Here is a 25,949-nt window from a genome sequence, read left to right as displayed (position 1 = left end):
GCCACTGCACTCCAGCCTGGGCAACAGAGCAAGACTGAAAAAAAAAAAAAAAAAAAAAAAAGAATCACAAACCAAACCAATGGAATACTAGCTTTTAAAAGATGTTATTGTGCAAACACCCCATTTTTTAAAAAGATGAGTAAGTCCCAGGATAGCAAGTGACTTCCCTGAAGTCGCTTAGCTGGAAAGCAGCCGAGCAGGAAGTGGGAGCCAGCCCTCCTACCTCGAGTCCAGGTTTGCCAAACCCTGCTGCTGAAAGAAAGGGAAAAAAAAGGAAAAATGTAGGGGATAAATAGGGAGTAAAAGGATGGGATAAGGAAGAGAAAGAGCAGCAGTAGCAGAATACTGTGGGGTCAGAGTGCAGACATACAAAAATAGGCTATTGAGAAATGGCTCCTGACCACCCTATTGTTTTAGATCACCCCCTGCCATTCTCTATTCCTTCCTTCCACCTGCCTGCTTTTCCCCGCTGACTTCTTTACTGTGCTTCCATATGTGCTTCCGTATTGCTCTCTAATTTTGTGAGCTAGCTTTCTGACTTCCTCCCCTTCACATCTGTATCTTTATGAATATATGTATAAACATTTTGTTGAACAGTTGCAGTTTCCCAGATATGATTCAAGGAACTTGTGCCTGGGATGTGAATAGATGTTACCTGAAACAAGCATCCTGGAACAGACACATTTGGAAAATGCTAGGTCAAACAGGTGTGTCGACAGCAGTATTTCTTAGAACACTCCTGTGTTAATGGTCTATCCGTTCTACATGAGGTATTGAGCACCCAGGATGAGTGGCTTTCCCTCAACCTGTGAATATTTGCCATCTTATAGTACCAGGGTTACAGGGACCTCTATGGAGTTGGCAGTGCTGTATCCAACACTCATATATTTTCTCTATACCAATATGATCTGCGCTCTGGCAACCCGGTACTTACAAGAGCACCTTCAAGTTTAAAGATGGCAGCTGCACCATGTGTTTCTGAAGGAGCCATTTTTCTCCTCCAGCGTCTGCGGCGGAAGGTATCTGAACTACGTTGTTTCCAGTGAAATTTCCAGCCAATTAAAGAAGCATATTCCCAGCCCTCTTGGTCTTCCAATTCCTCCATGGCCTAAAACAGAAGTAAACATGTTGATGATGATGATGATGATATTCCTTTTATTGATAAAACAGGTTATTTGATCAATCAACAGATACACAGTATTCAAAATCTACTCTGTGCCAGGTACTGAGCTACAGCCTGAAATACAGAAAAGAAAACACCCAGACAGGACCTCTGCCTTGCAGAGCTGATGGACTGCGGTAGTGCGGAGAGATAACCAGACAATGACAGCACAGTTGTGGGCATACCTGATTTGGGGGTGGGTGAAGCAAGTGGATTCTTTCCCAGAGTGCTTTCTGTTTTCTCACTTCATTAGTTCATAAAAATGTTGCTATTGTGATATAGTTTGTAAAACATTAGTATCTCCATTTTACATATGTAGGACAAAAATCAAATGCCCCCTCCCAGGTTTAAATTAGCTTACCTGAGCTAATAGCTGCCATAACTAATAATTAAGTGATAGATCAGAATATGTTATTTCTGTAATAACTAATACATTCATGCGGTACTTTTTAGCTTAAAAACTGATTTACCAGTGGTATCAGTTTTCAATGTTATATTCTATTCATTCAACAAATATGAGTGCCTACTATGTGACAGGGATCGTGTCGGGGCTGAGGACGCAGTGAAGAAGGGATAGGGTCTTTGCTTTCACACAGCTGACATTTTCACGGCAGAAATTTGATTTAAATATCTTAAAAGTATGACTGGATTTAATAAATGTAAAATAATATGGAATAATATTTCAGATCTGAGAAATGAGAGCTCCATGTGGGTAATTATTGTTGGGGCTATTTTTTTCACTTTGAATAAATGTGAAATGCAGGTTAAGCATAATCTTGTACCTGAACCTCTAGTAACATAAATAGTAGCAGTGAAAATTTTCACATAGCCAAGAGTAAGGCAGGTTAGGAAACATGATCAAATTCTCAGAAATACTCCTTAGTAGAGCCGGGCCATATCCTCAGCCTTCTAACTAGTGGGTCAGTGTTCTTCCCACTTCAACTTGGTGCCCTCGTGTGGAAGGAGAGGGTTCAAGCACCTTCAGAAACTTCTCACCCCATCAGCCTGGGATAATTAAACAATAAAGAGATATCCATTAAACTAAGGAGTTTCTACACAGCAAAAGAAACTATCATCAGAGTGAACAGAAAACCTACAGAATGGGAGAAAATGTTTGCAATCTATCCATCTGACAAAGGTCTAATATCCAGAATCCACAAGGAATTTAAGCAAATTTACAAAAAAAAAACCTCATTAAAAAGTGGGCAAAGGACATGAACAGACAATTCTCAAAAGAAGACATTTCTGTGGCCAATACACATATGAAAAAAAGCTCAACATCACTGATCACTAGAGAAATGCAAATCAAAACCACAATGAGATACCATCTCACACTCGTCAGAATAGAGATTAAAAGGTCAAGAAACAACAGATGCTGGGGAGGCTGTGGAGAAACAGGAACGCTTTTACACTGTCGGTGGGAGAGTAAATTAGTTCCACCATTGTGGAAGACAGTGTGACGATTCTTCAAAGACCTAGAACCGGAAATGCCATTTGACCTAGCAATCCCATTACTGGGTATATACCCAGAGGAATATAAATCATTCTATTATAAAGATACATGCACATGTATTTTCACTGCAGCACTCTTCGCAATAGCAAAGACATGGAATCAACCCAAATGTCCATCAATGATGGACTGGATAAAGAAAATGTGGTACATACACACCACGGAATGCTATGCAGACATAAAAAGGAATGAGATCATGTCCTTTGCAGGGACATGGATGGAGCTGGAAACCATTATCCTCAGCAAACTAACAGAGGAACAGAAAACCAAACACATGTTCTCACTTATAGATGGGAGCTGAACAATGAGAACACATGGACACCGGGAGGGGAACATCACACACTGGGGCCGGGGAGTGGAGGGAGGGAGAGAATCAGGATAAATAGTTACTGCATGCTGGGTTTAATATCTAGGAGATAGGTTGATAGGTGCAGCAAACCACCATAGCACACATTTACCTGTGTAACAAACCTGCATGTCCTACACATGTATCTTGGAACTTAAATTAAAAAAAAAAAAAGACTCATTCATTCATTAGCTCATTTATTTGACTAGATTATTTACTGGGAGTACATTTCTGAGTTAGCAAGGAGGATACAAAGATGACTATGGCTCAATTTTTGCTTCCAGAAGCTCACCATCTAATAAAAATAATGTCATAGTACCTACCAGAGTTACCCATTCTGTGGAATAGAGAGAGTTCCTGTTTGGACTTAGCTTAGCCTGGGTTCCAACACCAGCTTTGTCTCTTACTAAACACTTGGCCTACAGCAAGTCTATTTAAACTCTGTGAGCGTTATCTGTAAAATGGGCATAAAATCCAAACCTTACAGACTATAGATGATGCATATTCAGTACCTAGCATTAGAGAAGGCCACTTCTATACCTGCCACTTATTATTATGAGTGTTATTGTTCTATTTATTACTATTCCATTTAAAGCTTACAATACCCTCATTAAAAGGTATAGATATTATTCCCATTTTGCAGATGAGAAAGAAAGGGAATTCAGGGTTTGAATCTTTACACATCTTGTTCCAAGTCCTGAGCTATTACTGCTACTATACTATGCTGCCAAAATAGTTTCTGTTTCTTTTAACACCTTTGTAGCAGTTCTCAACATTTAGCCTGCCTGGGAATCACCTGGATGGTTTACTGAACTACAGCTGGCTGGGCCCACCCCCAGGATTTCTAAATCAGTAGGTTCGGGGTGGGACAGTTCTAATAAATTCCCAGGTGATGATGATATTGCTGGCTGGGGTGGACTCACTTTGAGAACCCCTGAGTGCAGTATTAGGCTCTGGATTTGCAAGTAGTTTCTGCAGAAATGGCTAGTTAGTTGGGACTTTGTGGTCAGGAGGGCAGAGCTCCCCAGTCCAGCTCCCTTCCCTTGCTTCTCTTACCCTTGCAGTGCTTGAAGAAGTCTGTGTTAAATCTTTCTTGCGTTTTCGGACCAGCCTTCGCCGTCTATGAGTGTGGTACATTTTCTCCGCTGCAACCCAGGATTTGGGCTTATGATCAGGAGGAATGGTGATTCCATATTCCCAGCCTGGAACACAGTTTGTGAATGGTTACCCAAAAGAGATGCATTTGCCAGATCACCAAATAAACCTCCAGGAAACACTCGGTCACTCTCCCTGCCCCCAAATATTCTGTACTATCGTGACCGAATGCGTGGCTGTTTTCACTTTGCTGGGATATTCAGCCAAACAGAATACAGCCTCATTCCCATTCAGCTCCTCAAAATGCTTCCTTGGTGACCATGTTCTCCCCCACTTTTAGGCTTCCAGTCATTCACGGTAATTGAGTGCACTTAAGAATAAAGCACAGTTCAAGAGGCAGGAAGAAACACCAGGTATGCGTGTGGACTGTGCAGTTGCACAGCCTGGGTTCAAATCCTAGCATCGCCACATGTTGCCTGTTAACTAAATAAGTTTCCAGCAAGTTGGTAAACCCGCCTATGGCCCAATTTCCCCACTGTAAAGATAAAATACACCTTTTGATAGGGTTACAGTATTTTAACACTATCAAAATAACATATGCAAAGCTTTAGGGCCATACTTAGCCCACAGTTATTGCCCAGTCAAATGCTAATGATTATTCTAAGATCTGGTGTGTGCATTGGGATCAGCGAAGAGCTTATAATCGATTTGAAATCTTCTGGGTCAATGCCAGTTCTATGCACCATGCATAAAGAAAGAAATGAATCAGATTTTCTCTTTTGATAATTCCAAATGCTATTGTTCACTTAACTTTAATTATGGTTCAGAAAAAGACACACACCAGAAGCTGTATCAATAGTCTGCATCATTGCTGCATAGGACGACTTTAAGGGTAGTTTACAGTTCTCTTTTCTGAGTCGGGGGGCCCTGAATGTGATGTTCCCAGGGAGGTTATGGGGTGTGGTTAGAATAGAGAAAATCTTGACTCCAGCTCCCTCCCAAATTCTCATCCTGGATCCCCAAGCATCTCAAAACCCACCCAGTTGGCCCCATCACCTGATGTTTTTCACCCCTGCCCACTTAGCACTTGTCCATACACTTGCCTGTCCCTTGGATTCTACATTTGATTAGTCACAGATGGTGCCACATGACCCAGATGCCACAGACCAGCAGTCCCCAACCTTTCTTGCACCAAGGACCAGTTCCCTGGGAGACAATTTTTCTATGGACAGGGTTGTGGGGTAGGGGAGGATGGCTAGATTCCCACAAGGAGCATGCAACCTAGACCCCTGTCACGTGTGGTTCACAATAGAGTTTTCACTCTTAGGAGAATCTAATGCTGCCGCATATTTGACAGGAGGCGGAGCTCAGATGGTAAGGCTCCCTTGCCTGCCACTCACCTCCTGCTGTGCAGCCCTGTTCCTAACAGGCCATGAACTGGTACCGGTCTGTGGCCCGGGGAGCTGGGGACTCCTGCTGTAGACCAAAGTGAGGCCCCTCTCTCCCAAGGAACCTTTACCCTGATTAACCAAGGCCCTGCTGCAGAGCCCTGATCAGGTCACAGATGTACAATTTTACCTTTCTCATCCACCGCTCTATTTATGTCATAAGACCATGCATCATCTTCCCATTCCCAACCTAGAGGACAAGTCAACTCGCTGGGCGATGCTGCTTTGTCGCCGTTCTTACAAAACAAAAATAAAAACAAAGAAGAGAGGTAAGCCATAATGTCAGTAAGATGCAAAGGGTCCGATATAGTTCCTCACTTAACTATGGCATTCACACCTTTACTTAGATACCATCTTAGAGATCCATTTCACTAAGAAAAATCTCTAATCTTTATTTATTCACAATTGCTAAATAATAATTAGTTTAAACTACCTTTTGTTTTTACTATTAGGGAATAGTATTAGGTTCAATCACGTGAAATTGCTGTTTTTGTAGGTTAAAGTGGGTGAATCTCAGCAATTTCTTATGGTTCAACTTAATATTATGAAATGGTGCAACTCTCTTTATGAGGGATTGCATGGGAAAGAACCCATCAGAGAATGGGTAAAACATTAAAGACACATGGTTGTTTGTTTGTTTGTTTGTTTTGAGATGGAGTCTCACTCTGTCGCCCAGGCTGGAGTGCAGTGGCCCAATCTCGGCTCACTGGAAGCTCTGCCTCCCGGGTTCACACCATTCTCCTGCCTCAACCTCCTGAGTAGCTGAGACTACAGGCGCCCACCACCATGCCCAGCTAATTTTTTGTATTTTTAGTGGAGACGGGGTTTCACCATGTTAGCCAGGATAGTCTCAATCTCCTGACCTCGTGATCTGCCCGCCTAGGCCTCCCAAAGTGCTGGGATTACAGGCGTGAGCCACCGTGCCCGGCCCTGTTTTTTTTTTTTTTGAGACAGAGTTTTTCTCTGTTACACAAGCTGGAGTGCAGTGGCACGATCTCAAGTCACTGCAACCTCCCTCCCCAGATTCAAACGATTCTCCCACCTCAGCCTCCCAAGTAGCCGGGATTACAGGCACCCGCCACCACACCTGGCTACTTTTTGTATTTTTAGTATAGATGGGGTTTCATTATGTTGGCCAGGCTGGTCTCAAACTCCTGACTTTCAGTGATCCACCCACCTCAGCCTCCCAAAGTGCTGGGATTACAGATGTGACCCACCACACCTGGCAGACACATGTTTTTGAGTACAGGGAAATGCTACTGGAGGTTCATAATGTTAATCATACACAATTGAGCAAAATTTATGTAAAATATTGACTTAAGTTTGCATAAAACTGAAGAGAATTATGAAAAGAAAGTTCCTAAGCAAAGGAAAAAAAGGTGGCCCATAAACATGAAAAAATACTCAGCTTCACTAAGATAGTGAAAATTGAAATAACAACAGGATACTACTTATAATGTGTGGCAAATGTTATAAAGTGGGATGGATGGTGAATGTTTAGGCAAACAGGCTTCTCATATTTTTGTTGAAAATATGAATTTATAAAAGCTTTTTGAAGGTTATAAAATTTTAGCAAAATTTTATATGCATTGAAACCTAGACTAAATGCAAGGATCTTCCCTGCAGATAAACTTTCATAAACATACAAAAATGTATGTTTAAGGATGTTCACTGTTACATTGCTTATAAAAACCAAAAACTCAAAACCAAAAGCACCTAAATGCCCAGAAAGAGGGAATTAAATGAATTAGAGTAGGTACATATAATAAAACATTCTGCAGCCATTTTTTAAAAGCTCATAGATCTATATGCATTGATATAAAAAATGTCCAAGATACGTTATTATGTGAAAAATACAAGCTATGAAACTGTGTGTACAACACAATTCTAATTAGGCAGGGAAAGAGGACGTTATATACTTGCTTATGAACAGAAAACAGACATCAGTGGTTATCTTCGGGGAGTGGAATATGGATTGGGGAGAAGAATTACTTTTGATTTCCTTTAACGCTGCTTGGATTTTTTAAAGACAGAAACATTTCATTTGTTACAATATTAAAAACTAGGCCAAGCTTGGTGTCTCATGCCTGTAATCCCAGCACTTTGTGAAGCTGAGGCTGGAGGATTGCTTGAAGCTAGGAATTCAAGACCAGCACGGGCAACATAATAAGAACCCATTTCTACAAAAAAATAAAAAGTTACTCTGGCATGGCGGCATGTCCCTGTAGTCCCAGCTACCGGGGAGGCTGAGGCAGGAGGACTGCTTGAGCCCACGAATTTGAGGTTAGAGTGAGCTATGATTGCACCACTACGCTCCAGCCTGGGAAACAGAAAGAGCCCATCTCAAAAAACCCTCAAACAACAACAACAAAACCCTAGTTAGATAATAATAAAAATTTACCTAAAAAGTTTGCACAATCCAAATTATATCATGTTTCAACATCTAGTTAAATAGGCCTCATTTCTATTCTAAAGAAAATACTTATTGTGGCACTTATGTGGCTTAAGCTATAAGTGGAAGACTCCTCAGAACATAAGATGGAGCAGAGGAGAGGGTAAAGCCCAAGCCAGGTGGCTGCTGGGTTCCCCGCAGATCACGATCAGAGGTGACAGGTGAGAGTTTCTTTCCAGAGCAGGCCACTCACCGCATCGGTGTAGGTGTCCTCGGCTGGCTTCCAATCTCCCCCGGGGTAGCGGCTCTCGTTCTGATAGACTTCATCAGTGAACTCTGTGTGACCCGCATCTGCTTCAGTCAGCAAGCTGCGGGCGGGGAGGGCTCGAGTTACCCAAGGAGACCGGGTAACTGGCAGCCTCAGCGATTGCCAACACTCAGGAAGCATCTACACCCTGGGAGTGGTACCACTTCCCTCCTCACTTTACCCCTGTTGGTTCTGTCTCCAAATTCCTCTTTGTACTAATCGCTTTTGACATTCCTTTGAAGAAAGGGCCTGCTGGAACAATGTGACCTAAATCATAGAGAACTCTTCAAATTAGCAAGGTTGCTCCTTCTCAGTAACGAGAATGGGGTCTGGGAAAACAGCATTGTGGGCAGCTTCTTACAGAGACCACAGACAGAGCCTTCCATGTTTCTGTTTCAGTCCGGGGCTGCTCAGCTTTTTCTCAATGAAACTCTTGGCTAACAGTTCAAAAGAAAAGGGAGCTGTCCCCGCTATTTTTGAAAATAGAGTGGAGACAGTCTCATGAAGCCAAATGTGGCTTGCTAACACAAACTGAAGGGAGGAGTTTAAGTTTTCTGGAGAGTTCCTAGGTAGACAGCCAAACCAGGTCATTTAAGACTCCAAACTCCATTTGGGTGTTTGGGAAATCCATACTGACCCTCTGCCATGTTAATTTTCCTCTTGGATTTGGAATTCTTTGGACAACCCACAGAGGAAAGTTACAGAGGTTTCAAGTTTGACTCAAGTCTTCTGCCAGGTAACCTACTCAAATGAGGGGTTTTTCCTTTATTGTTTCTGCATCTTTTCTCTGCTGTATTCTCCCCTAGAATCCAGCACAGGAAAGGAATCAAAAAACAAATAGTCCCAATCATTTATAGAAATTGGGCATCACTTCTCCGGGCCTCAAAAAAGGAGAGTAAAAGCCCTGGCTGCTGCCTCTAGGATTCCATCCAGCCCTGACATGCTTTGACCTTCTGCTTTTTCTGTCACAATTTCCCTATCCTTTCCCTGTCCTCACTAACCTTCCTTCCTTCCAGCCAATTCAAACCCCATTTTCCCTCCCCTCACTAATCTCCCCCAACTCCACCCAGAGCAAGCTGCCTGAATTGAAAGCAATTACAAGCAAGCAAGCATGTTTGAGTCTTAAGAGAGCAGTATTTTCACTTCCCTCCCTCCCTCCCTAATGCCTATGCAATCACAGGAAATGAACAACAGAGAGACCAAACTCTAGTTGGAGGCCTTTAAAATTCAACTTCACAGGCTTCTTCCCTCCCAACTCAAAGATGCTGTCATAAGATGGCAAGAAGAGGGAATGCTGGTTCTAATGTTGTTGGCAACATTTAGAAAACAGGCTACAGTGTCCCCCAGACTCCAAGGGAACCATCTTTAACCACCTTCTACTGTCTATTTTTTTCTTTTTAATAACAGCTTTTGAGATGTAGTTCACATATATGGAATTCATCCACTTACAGTGAACCTCCTACTGCTTCTTGCAGACGTTCTGGCATAATATTTGAGTACTGGTTTTGGTGCCCATGCTAGACTTGGATTCTAGCCCCACTGTATCATTGACAAGCTATGTGCCTTTGGACAAGTTATTTAATCTCTCTAGATCTCAGTTTCCTCATTTGTGAAGTGGAGATACTACTACTACTTGTTGGGAGATAATTCTCTGCGAGTCTCTTGTGTTTCTGCGCATCTTGCTAGCTCAGGCACCGACTACCTTTGTTATGGGCTATCTTCTCAAAGATGTTTATATGGGGAACACTAAGATAGTGTCTCTCTGCACAGCAAAGGGCCAGCCTGCTTACTGCCCATTACAAAAAATTCAAGTCCCCTAAGCTTAGAGTTCTCTCATAGAACTCAATCCACTGTGTGTACAAGTGTCATCTGGCCCTCTTCATGTTACTCTGTGGGAACTGGGGCATGAAGAAGTCGAGCAAATATCGATACTCTGGCGTTGCTATTGCTGTGGGCAATAAAGTTCTTTTATTCTAACCCAGGAGTCATGTGCCGGCATCTGTGAAACTGCCACGGGAGACCTTGTTTGCTTGCAAGCAGCGTCAAATCTCAGATCCTTCTTGCCACTGCCTCCCTTGTAGGGCTGTAGTAAAGATTAAATAAGATGATGCCAGTGCCCAGCACACTGCCTGACACAGTCAAGCATAGTAAGTTCTCAAAATGTTAGTTACCAGGTGCTTTTTATATTTGCCTGTCTTATGGTGGAACATCTTTCAACTTTCTATAAATTTCAATGGACTTAGTTTTGCTCAGTGGGTGCTACACAAATATTATCAAGAATGATGATGGAGATATAATATATTTAGCAATTTCTAGAGAAAGATCTCATTGCTATCCTTTTTACTCAGAAAATGGACAACTTACCTTCTTTCAGGATCAACTATCCACTCTCCTTCCCATTCCCAGCCTTTTGGAGGCAGAAAAAATTCCCTCTTGAGTTTTATTTTTCCTGTGACATCAGAAAACTTATGACGTCCTACTAATCCAGAAGTGCCCCATTTTCCAAACATGAGAGCTTGATTTTCATACTATTAAAAAAGACATAAAATTGGAGAAATGCCATCAGAGAGCAAAAAATAAAGCTAGCACCTACATTTTCAAGTTAATCGAGGACTTAGGCTAGACAACCACAGAAAACAGAATAAAGCTTATGCTCAGAAGGTATGGACCTAATTTGAGCTGTTACTGATGATGCAACTTTGGATAAATCATTCACCTTTCTAAGACTCAGTGCTCTCATCTGAAAGCTGAGGATAACGCTACCTCTCCTATAGAGTCGTTCAGAGTTTAAACGTGCAAATGATTGTGAACGTGCTTTTTAAATAGCGATATAGCATCCTAATTGTTTCTATTATAATTTTGAATGGCTCAAGATAGTTCTGCGAACCGTATCTTTTAAATACCTATGAAAGTCCTCAGCTTATGAGTGAGCAGATTTTATAAAATTTGTTTGTAAGTCTACTGCTGAGAACTTGGGGCACATTTCCCTGTAGAAACATGTTGCCCTTTCCCAAGCAGTCCACCAAAAAACCCATCTGAAACATGAAGGTCCTTTAGTACCCAGCCCTTATTGGACCTAAAAGTTATGAGCCTTAATTCCATCTGGAGTGTGGCGAGGAGACCAAGGCCTCTCTGGGAGGCAGGCTGAATGGCAATGGCAGACTCTGGCTTCTAAGGCATTCCTTTCCAAGTTAGAATCTATAAATGTATGACGGTCTGCTCTTCATCATGGCAACCATGGAGAGGGTAGAGATTTGCCAGTGTGGTGGGTGTCCCTGTTTGGATCCAAACTAGAATTTCCAATTGTCTGCTGACGAATCCACTGAGAGGATTTGCATAAGCCATAGGAAAGTTTTTGGCTGAAGGAGAAAGGAGGAGATTTGAGTGGGGGCCTGATTAGAAAATTGGAATCAAGAGGACACAGTAGTGCCTATCTCAGATACTGGCTCTCAGCCTGGAGGGGAGATGCGCTTCAGGCAGAAAGTAAAGGAACTATTATCCTAAGGGACCTTAGGGCTTGGGGTCACATGACATGGACACAGAATGGAAAGCAAGACCTTCCTGCTGTTCTGCTTGGAAGCCAGCACAGCTTTAGTAAAATCCAGGCAAAGACTTTGGCATGGACAAGAGGGTCTCAGCAGCAGTGGAGATGGAAGCCTCAAGTGGCTTTGAGGGCTGTGGCTTTAGTCAGCAGGACTAAGGCAGGACAGTAAGAAAAAAGTACTCATGAGCAAGCACATGTGAAGCACCTCAAAGACTCCCAGAAATCTCGGGAGGAAATTTTGTAGAAAATTAAGTGCTAGTATTAGCACATGAAGGCAAGAGCCAATAAAATTTCCATTATTATTATTAATGTGCCTCTGCTTGTACTCACAGGTGAGTCACACAGAACAACAGAAATGGGTGATCATCTCTCTACATGAGTTGAAACTCAGGCTTCACTCTATGCAGGAAAGGATCCGAAAATGGGAAAGAGTGGAAGGAAGGCCTGGGCTGGTCGATCATTGCCCAGGGCTGCTTTCTCCAGGTTTAGACCCAGCCACAGAGCTGGAGGGCAAGTGGATACCAAGAAATCCTACAGGAAGGCAGGAATGAGCTTCTCCTTATATATGCCATGAAGCCCCTACTCCACACGATCCAGCTGGCTGGACATCAACATCCTCCACTCAGGGCCTCCCTCGTGGCCTCCAGCACACCCTCTATCTTCACTAGCACTTCCAAGCCTGAGTGCGAGGGCTTGTTTGTGTGTTTCTCACACATTCCACTGTTTCTTAAAGTGGTCCCCACTGTCGCCCCATGTTGGAATCACCGCTGGTGCTAATCCCTAACCTAAGCTACAGAATCAGAATCCCCAGGGTGCCCCTGGAGTCTGCATGCTTAACAAGATACCCAGTTTTGCAATCATTGCAATAGACTGTGAGATCCTTGAGGACAAGGCTCGGCTTCTTCATCATCTTCAGCACCTGGCTACCTGGCTCAGTGCCTGGCACGAAGCCACCACTCCCTAAAAGCTTCGATGGCCAGATGGATGGATGGAGGAATGAATGATTGGGTGGACAGTAGGATAAACTGTCATCATTTATTTATTTGTTCAATAAACATGTAGTGGGACCTATTATGTGCCAGGAACTGTTGAATTAATAAAAAGCAAAAATAAAAGATGGTCATGGGTTGTCTTGCCTAGCAAGCAGATCAGAGCCACAGTCCTGAACCAGCTGCCAGGCATAGCAGTGGGTAGCAGGAACAGATTTCTAGATGAGCTAAAATGATGACAGTCTTCTCCTCATTGATTTGAGCATGAAGGCCTATGTGTAGAGCAGCGTTCATCTGAAAATTGTCAGAAGAGACCCACCAAATACATCTAGTAAATTTAAGTCAATAAGCACTTGAGTTAAAAATAGTATAAAAAAATCAAAATAATTCTACTTTTAGCTGTAAACGTTTGTGAACATTGTTTTCATTGGTTTAATTGTAATGAGATTTTCATTAACTAGGTGGATTTTAAGCTCAGTGAAGGTTTTACAAATTATCTCTATTGTTTTTGAGGTATTCAGGCAGCTTTTTTTTTGCCCCTGGACAAGCCTATCTGAGGCTTCCCTTAAGTGTGAAATGGGTCTTCAGGGGTTTTAAGACCCTCTACTCCAAGTAAGCTTATCAAGATGTGAACATCTCAAGAGTCCCCTCTCCTGGGTTGGTGTGTGTGTGTGTGCGCGCTCTACTTAGTGTTCCAGCATCAGGCACCAATAAGGTTATTACAGAGTTCTAGTTTGGAGAGCTAGAAAGGCACCCATTTTCAGTACTGCTGGGAGCATTGCGGTGGAAGTCATCTAAGTCATCTCTTGGAATTATCACACAAAAGTGTTCATCACCATGGTGTGTTCCGATGTTGACAATAAAATCTCAAGAGCATCTTCTCTTATCCCCTTAGGTTAAGATCCCTTGGATGGGATTTTAGGGGATGGTAAGGAGGGCTGTGGTCGTTTTTGGTATGTAAATGTTTTCCATAAAGGTGAAAAGTAAAAGTATCCCTCCCCCGACCAAAGAAGAAAAGATAGTGAATTATTAAAGGTACCATTTCAGCAAAGACGGTGAAAGTTCCTTCTGCGAAGCTGTTAAACTTCTTCTCCACAGCACTTAAGCCTAGCCAGATGTTCACCCGCAGCTCCACAGGCACCTTTGGCCCGTTGTTTTTCTCCTGTGGATACTGTGAGATGAACAATAGCATGTGATGTTACACTAGGCACAGCACGGACTGTGACATTATGTTAAAGCCAAAAGCAGAGCGAACATCTAATCATTGCTCTCACCAGTCTAATTTTATGTTTGCTTCAGTTAAAACATTTCCAGATGACCCTACAGCAAAGATTAAAATCACAATTAAAGCAGATCTCAGTGTGATCCATAGATTCCTACTGGTCCCTGAGACATTTTCAGGAGGTCCACAAGGTCAAAACAATTTTTCTAATAACACTAACATGGTATTTATCTTCTTTATTGTATTGGCACTTGCACGGGTGGTGCAGAAGCAACAGTGGAAAAAACTCCTGCACTGTAGCAGGAATCAAGGCAGGATTGCCAAACTGGACCTAGTGGTAACAGTAAAAGTAATAGTAATAATAACTGCAATCTCAGTAAAGAAACAAAAGTCCTGTTTCACTAAAGAATTATCTTTTCCTTCTTTTCCCCTATGCAAAAACATAAAAATAAAAGGATTCTGTTGATCAAGCAGTCAAGATTACTAATTTTTTTTTGAGACAGAGTCTCACTCTGTTGCTGGAGTACAGTGGCTCAATCTCAGCTCACTGCACCCTTGACCTCCCGGGCTCAAGCAATCCTCCCACCCCAGCTGCCAGAGTAGCTGGGATTACAGACGCATGCCACCATGCCTGGCTAATTTTTGTACTTTTTGTAGAGACAGGGGGTCTTGCCATGTTGCCCAGTTGGGTCTTGAACTCCTGAACTCAAATGATCCGCCCACCTCAGCCTCCCAAAGTGCTGGGATGACAGGCATGCACCACTGTGCCCAGACAAGATTACCAATCTTATTAAATCTCGACCCTTGAATACATGTCTTGTTAATATTTTGTGCGATGACATGGGAAGTAGACGCGAAGCACTTCTGCTGCATATTGGCATATGATGGTTGTCTTGAGAAAAAGCTCTTGTGCAATTTTTTGAGTTGTAAGTTGAACTAGATTTTTGAAAAATGAAATATCACTTTTACTTAAAACTGCAATTTACAGGTAAACGTGGTTATTCCAATTTGAGTATGGGGCAGGCATTTTTTTTTTTTTTTTAACATAAACAAAGGGAGCCTCTCACTCCAAGGAAAAGAACTCTTTATTTTTGGTGATGACAAAATTCAAGCTTTCAAGTAAAATAATAGAGTGTCGGAAAACTTGAATCTGTAACAGTAAGTTTGATAGCTTCCCAACACACAAAGACTTTCTGATAAGTGATATTAACAAATGTGATTTTAAAGTGTGATTTTTTCAATATTGTTTGATAAAATGTGTCATAACTCAGTGATCTACATGACTCCGTGAATTTTCCAAATGATTGTACATTATGTTACAAAATCATGCATGAATAAAAGAGTCATTCAAAGTCCAAGAAAGACCAAGGATTTTAATGTAGCTGAGTATGAAAAATTCATTGATATGGTTTCAGGTTTCACATTGCAATTAACCTTTTTAAAAGCTACCACTTGAGTTTGGTGTTATATCAAAGATGAATATTCATAATTATCTGAAAAGGTTATTACAATACTCCTCCCTTTTCCAACTACATATCTATGTGAGGCCAGATCCTCTTCATATACTTCAACCAAGTAACTAATTCCATCAGCTTAAATGCACAAGAAGATGAGAGAATCCAGTTATGTTTCTGTTCAGCAAGACATTAAAGAAGTTTGCAAAAATGTAAAATAGTCTCACTCTGCTTTCTGATTTACTACACAAAATGTATTTTGTAAAAATACATAGTTTATGTTAACAATTATGTTAACATTTTAAATACATAATTGATGTAATTTATGTTAGTAATGGGTTTGTTATTATTATGGTTAAATCAATAAATATTTTTAAAATGTATCAGTTTTGATTTCTATTACAGTAAATATTGATAGGTATAACCCACATAAATCAAAGCTCTCTGGGGTCTTCAATCTTTTTTTTCTAAAGTATAAAGGGATCTCAAGACCAAAAAAACTCATGAGTTAAACAGCTCCCTAAACTGTGTAATGAGTGTTAACAAAATCAATAAATATATAAAACATTCTCTTAAAAGCATTTTGCTGTTTATCCACTAACTTCTAAAACCTAACACAGAGAAGGTGCCTTTGTCTCCTCTCCCACCCCCTGTGAAGTTTTATTTATTAATCAGTTTGCTTCCACCCACTGCTGAGGTCAATTATAATTGTGGTTCTATCTTAAGTAAAATTTATTCTACCAAGAGACACTTGAAAGAAGATCATCACTCTGATTCTATTTACACCCTCCTGATTAAAGAGCAATGAGTAAATTTATTAAAAGTTAGCAGAATCTCCTTGTTTGAAGAGAACACTCTCCTGACTCTGCCTTTTCTCTTCTTAGTTGTTATTTCTGTGTCCCAAATCCAAAGAACTCCAGTTGGGGTTGGCCAGAGAGAAGATGTCAAAATATATGGATGGGAACTATTCTGATTTCTTTGTTTCCGGCCCTAGGTTCACCTTTGATTCCCCATATGCACACACAGAGTTCTTAATACGGGACCCTAGAATGGGCTTATGGGCTGTATAAAGCTCCTAAATTCTATGCAAAATATTAGCTGCACGTGCATTGTGCATTTCCCTGGAGGAGATGGCCCGTGGTTTTTGTCAGGCAATTAAGTGAGCTATGACTCTAAAAATATTCAGAATATCTTCCCTAAAGTTACGAATTGTCAAAAATGTTCACTTTGGTTCATCAAACTGAAATTGATTCAATCTATTGCTCATTTGGTTAGAGCAACAGATTCCACGGACCAGCTCTACCGCTTTCTCTTTCTTTCCCCAACATTCACTAGAATGAAAGGAAGAAAGGCACTGCCTTGCATGAGACGTTAGAAGTGAAATATTCATGCCAGAAAGCAAAGCATGCACAATGCCATGTTTATATTAACGTCACAAAGACATCTAAGGAGGTGTCCTTGATTGAAAGCCAGCCAACCTCAGATCACACTCTCAGAATCATCACCCCAGAGGGAGGGACAAGAATGGGCTGGAATTGATCCCAAACAGCCTCACCGTTCAATGATTAGCAAATGACATAAAGCAGCCCCTTCTCAGGAATACAGCTTTTGCATTTAGTGTGTTTCACGTGACACAGTGAAGACATGTACCTTCAGAAAGATGGTTTGGGTTTTCCCACAGTATTTTCCAGATGCATTCTCACCACTGGTGGAGTATAAGACCTGATGTGCAGGAATTCGTGCATAGGCCAGTCTCTTCTCTCCCCGAATCATCCAGATGATGATGTCAGGCATGCTGTTCTGTGGCTGGTCATGAGGATTGGGTGGAAGAGGAAGCACAGTCATGGTTAGTCTAAATGGAGAGGGACTGAAGACCCTGCAGGCTGGACCCTCGGGGACTCATTTAGCAAAGAAATGCTGTGGTTAGGACTCTGTCTCAAATTCCTGAGCTCCCATCTTCTAGGACCACACTGTGAGTTTGCAGGGCTGGGAGGCAGGCCAAAGGGAAGGGTGAGAAGCAGAGGCACAGCTTCACCTAGCAAAAGCCCCTCCTACTCGTCTCTGGGAGGTATCTTAGAAAATATTCCATCTTATCTCAAGCATCATTTGAAGAAAGCTACCAGTGGCAGTCAAAGGGTTATAATTGCATATATTTTACAGGACACAGGGTCTCTGGCTCACCATCCAATATTGGCCAAATCTGAAATATTAATTTTGTTTTCAAACCTCTTTTTTTCTGATTGTAAAGGAGATAATCCAGCTTCCAGGGCTGGATATTCAAATGTCCCTATTGGCACAGAGTGATATAAAAAATTGCTTCTCCTAAGTCCACTATAAAACCCTGTGAAAGTACCAAAGCATACAAAGTAGAAAATTAAATTACCTATAATCCTGTGTGCTTTTTCAAGTGTATTTCTACCAACAAATATATGACTACCTACCTAACCCTCTGATTTCTGAGAGACAGGAAGAGAATTTAAAGTATATACACACACACACACACACACACACACACACACACACACACACACATATACACATACATATACTTTAAGTTCTAGGGTACATGTGCACAACGTGCAGGTTTGTTACATAGGTATACATGTGCCATGTTGGTTTGCTGTACCCATCAACTCGTCATTTACATTAGGTATTTCTCTTAATGCTATCCCTCCCCCAGTCTCCCACCCCCCAACAGGCCCCAGTGTATGATGTTCCTCGCCCTATGTCCAAATGTTCTCATTGTTCAATTCCCACCTATGAGCGAGAACATGCAGTATTTGGTTTTCTGTCCTTGTAATAGTTTGCTGAGAATGATGGTTTCCAGCTTCATCCACGTCCCTACAAAGGACATGAACTCATCCTTTTAATGGCTGCATAGTATTCCATGGTGTGTATGTGCCACATTTTCTTAATCCAGTCTATCATTAATGGACATTTTTACACCCACCATCTTTTTAAAATCTTCACACAACAAAGCTAACTAGTAAGCGCTATGTTTATCTCCATTTTACAGATGGGGAAACTGAGGGTCAGAGAGGTTGAATAACTTGCCCAATGTTATACATGGTAGAAGCAAGGTTCAAATTCAGGTCTTCCCAACCCCAGCCAAAGCTGACATTTTAATCTTCTGAACTACAAAGATCATTCAAAATATTCTCCAACAGTACCATGAAAACGCTAATGATTTGTCCACTTTTGAAGACATTTCCAAGATCACCAACTCAAAATTATTCCCCTGCTCTGATTTCAATCACATTCATCACTAGCATCCTCAGCCCAGTTACTCACTGATTTTTACAATCTGTCAGATCTGCTCAATATCCAAGATAATGTAGTAGATTCTCTTTCCACCACCCTATTCTTGGTGCCATTTCGCAGAGCCCTTCTCCCATATCAGGTGACGTTCGTGTAGTTTAAAAGTCCTACCTCTTCAGTCAGCTGCATTAATTTATCAAGCCAGTCCTCAATTTCTGCCAGTGTGGACTTCACGTCTGTGGCTTCCGACCTCATCCTCACAGCCGCCTCATGTATCTGGGAGAGAAACCTGAATCGCAGCTTTCGGATCTGAGTATCGAGAACTGTGACGTTGGCTTTTCCTTCTGTGAGAGGCAACGTGTATCTAGAAAAAGGAAGAAAAAAAGAAAGAGAGGATTTGAAGAATAACCTAATTGTAGGCTTCAGAATGGTCAAATACATTTATGTTTGATTTCCATCTTGCAAACCACATCGACCTCCTAACTGAATCTACAAAGCATTGCCTAGTTTACGCTGGAGTTGAGTGCATCTGGCATTGCCAGAGCAGACCTGCCAGTCTCTTAATGTTCATAAGGAATACAGGGAGATGAAAATCCAAAAGCTGTTTTAGGCCTTAGGGTTTAACTTATGGCCCGAGGAGTCACTGGAAAGAAGATGGAAACAGTGGCAGCTGAGAGAAACTGGCTTTCCCTTCTTTTGCTGTCTATAATCATTTTACAGACCCCCAAAATGATGGAAGAGGAAGGGAGCTTAGAGACCATTTAGCTGAAGCATACTTAACTTAGGGAATCCTGGGCCTCTAAGCAGTCTGTGGGTGGGTCTTAGAAGGTCTGTGAAACTCTGGAACTTATAAAGAAAACTGTGTCTATCTGTGTCAACACGTAGTGTGATGTAATGATAAACATAGGCTTTGGAGCCAACAACCTGGGCACTAAGCGTGGCTCCATTCTTTACTAGTTCTATTGTCTTGACCAGTCACTTACTTCCTTGTCCTCCTATTTTCAAATGTGGGACATACTTTTTAGGGCTGTTGTGAGAAGGAAATGAGCTGCTGTATGGAAAGCATTTAGAACAGTTGCGTAGCAAAGTCTAAACAACGTTGCCATCCTCATCATCATCTTGTTGTCATCTTTATCATCATCTCATCAGATTCTCAAAGGGGCCCATGAACTCCAGAAAGATTTATGAACCACCCATGTAGGCCAAACCTCCATTCAATATGAGAACTTGGATGTGTTGTGATGAGACCCCCAAGAGTTACTGAGAACGGCTGAGCTAGGGCCAGAATTAGCCTTCTGCTGCCAGGCCTTCCCTCTCACCATGGCATCTGGTGGACACAGGGTGAGGTTTTCACCAGGTTCAGGAAGCTCTATTCACAGTGTCCCTACCTAGAATTTCCACTCACTTGAATTTCACCCAGCTTCTTCAGTGAAGAAAATCCTAGAATGACTTCCTTTAAACACTGAATTTCCTGTTACATAAAGTTTAAAAAGATTCCAATTTGATTCCTCAAAAACAGCTCATATCAGAAGTATAAATAGATGACTGTAAATCTTAAAATTCACAGACATTTTCTCCATGAAAGTTATTACCAAATATTTCTGTTTGGTTTCATAAATAACTATGGCATTGCACTTGAAAGGTTAATTGCCCAGAGTGAGACTTTGAGGCAAAAAGATATCTGGAAGCTGTTAGTTCAAAAGTTACACTTGGGGCCTTGGACAAATAGATGTTGACTGTGAAAGATGTGGCAGGAAGAGGGGCTTGAGTTGTCAGACCTAGCTCTGGGCATCAGATATGTCATTTCACCTCTTTGGTCCTCTGTTTTCTCATTTACAAGATAAGGAGACTGAAGGACATGATCCCTTAGGACCCAGCTCTAACATTCAGAATTTAAACAAGCGCTCCAGCAGTACTTTGATTTGGGTTGCGTTTCAATTACCGGCTTTACCACTAGGAGGCACAAGAAGACAGGGTGACTTAGGGCGTTAGCCCAGCGTGGGGGAATAAAGGCCTTTTTGCTTGTGGAAAGCATTCAATATGCTTTTCTTTCAGAACTTCCCTGTCCACTGCTTTATTAACCAATATTTTAAATGAGTTTGTAACGAATCACTTCCCCCTTTGATTTCCATATGCTAAAAGATCTAAGCTGTTTCCCCTCATCGGTTATGAAGGGTCCGCTGGTTCAAGTCAAATCTACTGGTTTTGCCTAACAGAGGCGTGGCCACAGTGTTCAATAGGCATTCAGTAAAAGAGCAAGTAAAAAGGCAGTTTCTAAAAATATGTTTATGAATTAGAGATATTGTTCTGAATGGCAAAATCGATGCTCCACCCCCAGATTCCATTCTCCGTAGAAGCCAGAAGTCACCCTTCTCCAGGGTGGGGGTCATCCTTGGGTTGATGAGAAGCAGAGGCTCAGGCTTGCTTCTTCCTCCCCTCCCCATCCCTTGCCTGAGGCTGCCTGGGATGTGCTTCCGGGAGTGGGGACTCAGCCTCCCTAGGCTACTTTAGAACTGGCACCAAATCAGAAAGTGGAGCTTTTCCTGGTGGTGATTCAGGCACTCCTCCCAGTGAGGGCTTTTTACGAAGTTTGAACAATTCAAAATCACTTCTTAGACAAACATTAGAAACAATTCCTCAGGCTTTACAGTCTTAGAATTTCAGGGAGGAGAGCCTGGATAAAAATTCTGAGATAGGTGTAAGATCACTGTACCTCGTGTCTTCTATAACTTCATCTATCAGCTTCAGCCACAATTCAGCCAGCTGGTTTGCAGGAATTTTACCTTGTATCCCTGATTTTAGAGCCTCTATATTTGTTTGCTGAAGAATTTGAAAAGAGAGGAAATAATTGATAATTGTTTATTATGCCATTATACCTTTTCATATAGTTTAACCTTTGAAATCATGTAAATATTGTTACATATTCAAAAACCAAATAAAACGAAACCAGCAAAGATAGGAGAGGGAACCCTAAAGTGGAATATAACCAGAAATAAAACAGACCTAATTCCATTTCAGATGAATAACATAATTACACTAAACTAACCCAAGTATGTTTTGGAACACAGTATTTTGACCATGTACTCTTTGTTAAAAGGCAAAAAAAAAAAAAAACCCAAAAAACAAAAAATAAAAATAAAAAAAACAAACCCATAAACATATTGAACTCTAATTAGTAGGCTTATTTTTCACAGTGGTTTACCTACAGATTTTAGGATTGAACCAAGGAGCAAATATATTGAGGATAACAAAGGCCAGATTTCTCACTGCTGGAGAAGAAAGTTAGAGATACAGAAACACAGAGGACTAGAATAAACCTCATGGTACTGGACTGGAATTGGAAGTATCTTTATGAAGTCATGGCTTTTAATATATTGATAGATATAGAAATAAATAGACATGTGTGTGTGTGCAAATTCGTTTGCCAAGAAGGCCTAGAAGCAATGATATTTCAGTAGTAGTGAGCACTCTAGTACCCAGATCTTGTTTCTAAAATGCTATTCCCCACTCAAAGGAAACAGTTGCTTGGAGAAATGGCGATTTACGGACTGGGGCAGAGAAAGTACGAGATAAGCTCAGAACATGTGGTTCTATCCCATTGAGCACCTGCCAACAGAGAAACTGAAGAAGAGCCTACCATGAATATCAAAAATCTCAATCAGGGGATAGGGAAAGCCACCGTCCTGTCTGCATTAGGCAGCTTGGTCAGTGGAGGGAGCTGATAAGAAGAACCAGGGTGAAAACTGCTGAAGAGCATCTCAAACGCAGTTAGAACACAGGTGCAACTAATTCTCCACCAATGCCTTTGAGATGTACACTGCCTATCAACTGCAACTTTATTTTAGGGACAGTTATGATTAAGTCATTTTAAACCTATAGTTATCCTCCCAGATTGCCTTTATAATGTAAAATATTCCACATTTTGCCATAGAGTTTTAGATCAAGTATACTCCTAAAACCCCATATGTTTTGGTCCAGCCCTGGTAGAGATTAGATCTTTAAAAAATTAATATTAACATAATTTGGAAACCAAAACACCAAAGCCAGATGGATTTTATCACTACCTGACAGGAGTAACTTGGTGTATATGTATATATTTTTAGACAGAGTCTCACTCTGTCCAGGCTGGAGTGTAATGGCGCCCTCTTGGCTCACTGCAACCTTCGTCTCCCGGGTTCAAGCGATTCTCCTGTCTAAGCCTCCCTAGTAGCTGGGATTACAGGCTCACATCACCATGCCCAGGTAATTTCTTTTGTATTTTTAGTAGAGATAGGGTTTCACCATGCTGACCAGGCTGGTCTCTGCCTCCTGACCTCAAATGATTGCCCACCTTGGTCTCCCAAAGTGCTGGGATTACTGGCTGAGCCACTGCACCTGGCCAAGTAACTTAGTATTTTTGCTTAATTAGAAATATCCCAAACATATCCCCTTCTCCTCGCCAATCTAGTTGACCAATGTCAACTAGACGAATAATCACAGATATCATATATATGCAGTTTGCACCAAAGGAAATCCCCAACCTCCAAACAAAAGAAGTTCCTCTAGTCTGCAGCAAGAATGGAATGTGTCAGACATTGGTTCCTCTAAGCTACCTCTTCCTGCAGTGGAGATTTCCACTGCAAAGTTCTCAGAGTTTTATATTGCTATTGGAATGAACCATTCTCCACACAAAAATTAAGGCAGAAACTATGAGTTCCTATTCCACCCCCACTCCTACCTTTTTCATCCTCCCCTCTTCCACAGTAAAAAAAATTTTTATCTGGGCATATGCCTGCCCAGGCATAAGATTACATTTTCCACCTTCCTTGGAGTCACATGTGGCTGTATGACTGGATTCTGGCCAGTAGAAAGTGAGTAGAAATTAGGAGTATGACTTCTGCATCTTTCCCTTCAAGAGAAAGGCTGATGTCATCTTCTCCCCACTGTTTACCACCGCTCCCCTCAGGCTGGAGGGCAGATGTAGCAGTGAGTTGCCTCTACCATGCAGACAATGATAACTACTGAGTGATGGCAGAGCAACCCGGGGGTAAGAGCCTGGGTCCCCAGTACCACTGAACCTCCATACTAACTTAGGACCATCTACCTCCACTTTTCCTAGAGACATTGCTCATACCTTATTGATCACTGTATTGAGCACTGTTTTGTGTTATAGTGGCCTGGCCTGCATCCTAATACCTAATTCACCCTGCTTGGTGAAAAGGAAATGCAGAAAAAGAGAAACTTACCAGTCGTTCTGCCATAACTAGGAGAGTGTTCACCGCATCCAGGCGATGACTAATATCCTCCCAGTATGAAGTCAGGGTAACAACTGGCTTGGTGTGGGCCCAAGGCAAGTAATAATAGTAGTTCCCTGGGATAAAACATTGGGGGTCAATGAACACTGAACACTTAAAATGACAGCATGTTTATTAAAGAGATGCGCAGACTGAGCTGCTGATTAATCCACAGGCTTAGGGAATAGCTTGAGGTGATCTGGTGCTTTAATTTGACTCAATTAAGCAATTGAAGACCAGGAAGCTCTTTTTCATTCAGTCTGTTCTGAAATTTTCTCTGAGACACCCTAGTAGACAGAGCACAGCAATCTCAGGATCGTTTAGTGATTCAGGGCCACACATCTGAACATCAAAGATGGTTTCCTAACATGGCAGCAGAAAATACAACACAGGAAGCTAGACTGAACATGTTAGTCCCTAAAAATTGTTATTCTAAATAAATGTTTTTGTTGGAAGTGGGCAAAAGGAAAGAATTTCCTGTTCTTTGAAAGCTTTAGCTGGCTACATAGGGTTTGGTACTAGAGCCTTACCGTGATTAAGAATTATTAGCCGATATTTTCTAGGATGTCTTACATTTTAAAACTGATTGTACAAAAATTAAGTTAAAACTCTGGCAATGCTGTTGGGAAATTTGATCAGTATTCCTCTCTCCCTTCTCTGTACTCTCAATTTGTTGACAGTTTTATTGGAAATTCTCATACTTTGCTTTCTATTATGATTTATTTTTATAGACTAGAATGTAAGCTCCTTAAAATCAGGAATCATTTCTCACCCATCTTTGTTCAAATACAGCTAATTAATCCTCACATCAACTCCGGAGAAGACAAAGAAACTGAGGGTTAGAATTCAGTGATGCGGTTAAGGTCACAGGCTGGTGAGTGACAGAGTGAAGATCAGAAGCATGGTTTCCCAGTATCTGAGCCAGAGTCCCATTCATTTCAACTACTCCACCTAAGAAAGATTTGGGGCTTTGTAGGGGTAGAAGCTGCTTTGGGGAGCTCAGTACTTAGCACAATGGCTACCTTGGGGTCTTACATGGCAAAACTAATGTTAAAGCTGGCTGGGGAGAGGGTGGCATTGGGGTTCAACCTCTGGCAATGGGACCTGCAATTTCTTGGGTTTGGTCACTCTTTAAGGTGCCTGAACCCCAACCATACTCTCTTCCTCATTCAACCTTTTCCTTTCCACTAACCATAGGCTGGGGAGAACAGTGCCAGAGGGAAGACAGTGCTTGCTTCCAGTCCCGTGGTGCACCCACTGTAAACATGCAGAGGAGAGAACGGTTAGTGCCAATCTTACCATCAAATACAGCACGGCTGTATTGAGTTGTTGACGCCAAAGGTTTACAGGTGGTGTCAAATTTGTTGCCATAGTTCCCAATGCTGACTTCAAACTGAATGGCCTCACCAACATCTTGCAACATGGTGGCCGAATGAAACACGGCAGACAGGCTGTACTTCCGCCTTCGCTGGTATTTCTATAAAGTATGAGCAGACATAAGGTTCACTGAAAGGCCTTTTGTCCTTGTTTATATGTGGATTTCTAGCAGATGCAATTCTAAACCTAATAAGTAGTGCTGAATTAAATGACAGGGGAGAATGTTCTTGGACCCAGCAGTTCCTCTTGCGCTCATACAAGTGAGCAAAGATAGAAGCACTAGAATGTCCCTTGTGGCATTGACTGAAATGGAGGGAAAAAAATGAAAACAGTACACACATCTTTCAGTAGGCCACTTGTTAAACAAGTTATGTTACATCCATAAAATAGAATGAAAGTTCATAAAAAGACTTAAATAGATCCATATGTGCAACCATGACAAAAGAGTATTTTTTTGGGCTGGGCGCAGTGGCTCATGCCTGTAATCCCAGCACTTTGGGAGCCCGAGGTGAGTGGATCAGTTGAGGTCAGGAGTTCAAGACCATCCTGGCCAACACGGTGAAACCCCATCT

The 25,949-nt window shown here is 41.7% G+C and overlaps 1 protein-coding gene across 1 annotated transcript in view; it reads right to left on the bottom strand.

The window, feature by feature from the left end:
* Window positions 1-25,949, bottom strand: part of MYOF (myoferlin) — a 177,463-nt gene that overhangs the window by 50,652 nt on the left and 100,862 nt on the right. Inside the window, exons 21-32 of the mRNA XM_011934357.1 lie at window positions 25,300-25,477; window positions 23,953-24,077; window positions 21,441-21,547; window positions 18,899-19,091; window positions 17,120-17,275; window positions 13,833-13,964; window positions 10,625-10,788; window positions 8,207-8,321; window positions 5,692-5,797; window positions 4,075-4,220; window positions 935-1,108; window positions 224-252 (exon numbers count right to left, since the gene is read on the bottom strand). Coding sequence (XP_011789747.1) covers window positions 224-252; window positions 935-1,108; window positions 4,075-4,220; window positions 5,692-5,797; window positions 8,207-8,321; window positions 10,625-10,788; window positions 13,833-13,964; window positions 17,120-17,275; window positions 18,899-19,091; window positions 21,441-21,547; window positions 23,953-24,077; window positions 25,300-25,477 — 1,625 coding nt within the window. The remainder of the gene's footprint in view (window positions 1-223; window positions 253-934; window positions 1,109-4,074; window positions 4,221-5,691; window positions 5,798-8,206; window positions 8,322-10,624; window positions 10,789-13,832; window positions 13,965-17,119; window positions 17,276-18,898; window positions 19,092-21,440; window positions 21,548-23,952; window positions 24,078-25,299; window positions 25,478-25,949) is intronic.

Source organism: Colobus angolensis, unplaced genomic scaffold (genome assembly GCF_000951035.1).
Source record: "Colobus angolensis palliatus isolate OR3802 unplaced genomic scaffold, Cang.pa_1.0 Scaffold134, whole genome shotgun sequence".
Lineage (NCBI taxonomy): Eukaryota > Metazoa > Chordata > Mammalia > Primates > Cercopithecidae > Colobus > Colobus angolensis.
The sequence above is the reverse complement of the archived record's forward strand: the minus strand, read 5'-3'. Positions and strand labels throughout refer to the sequence as shown.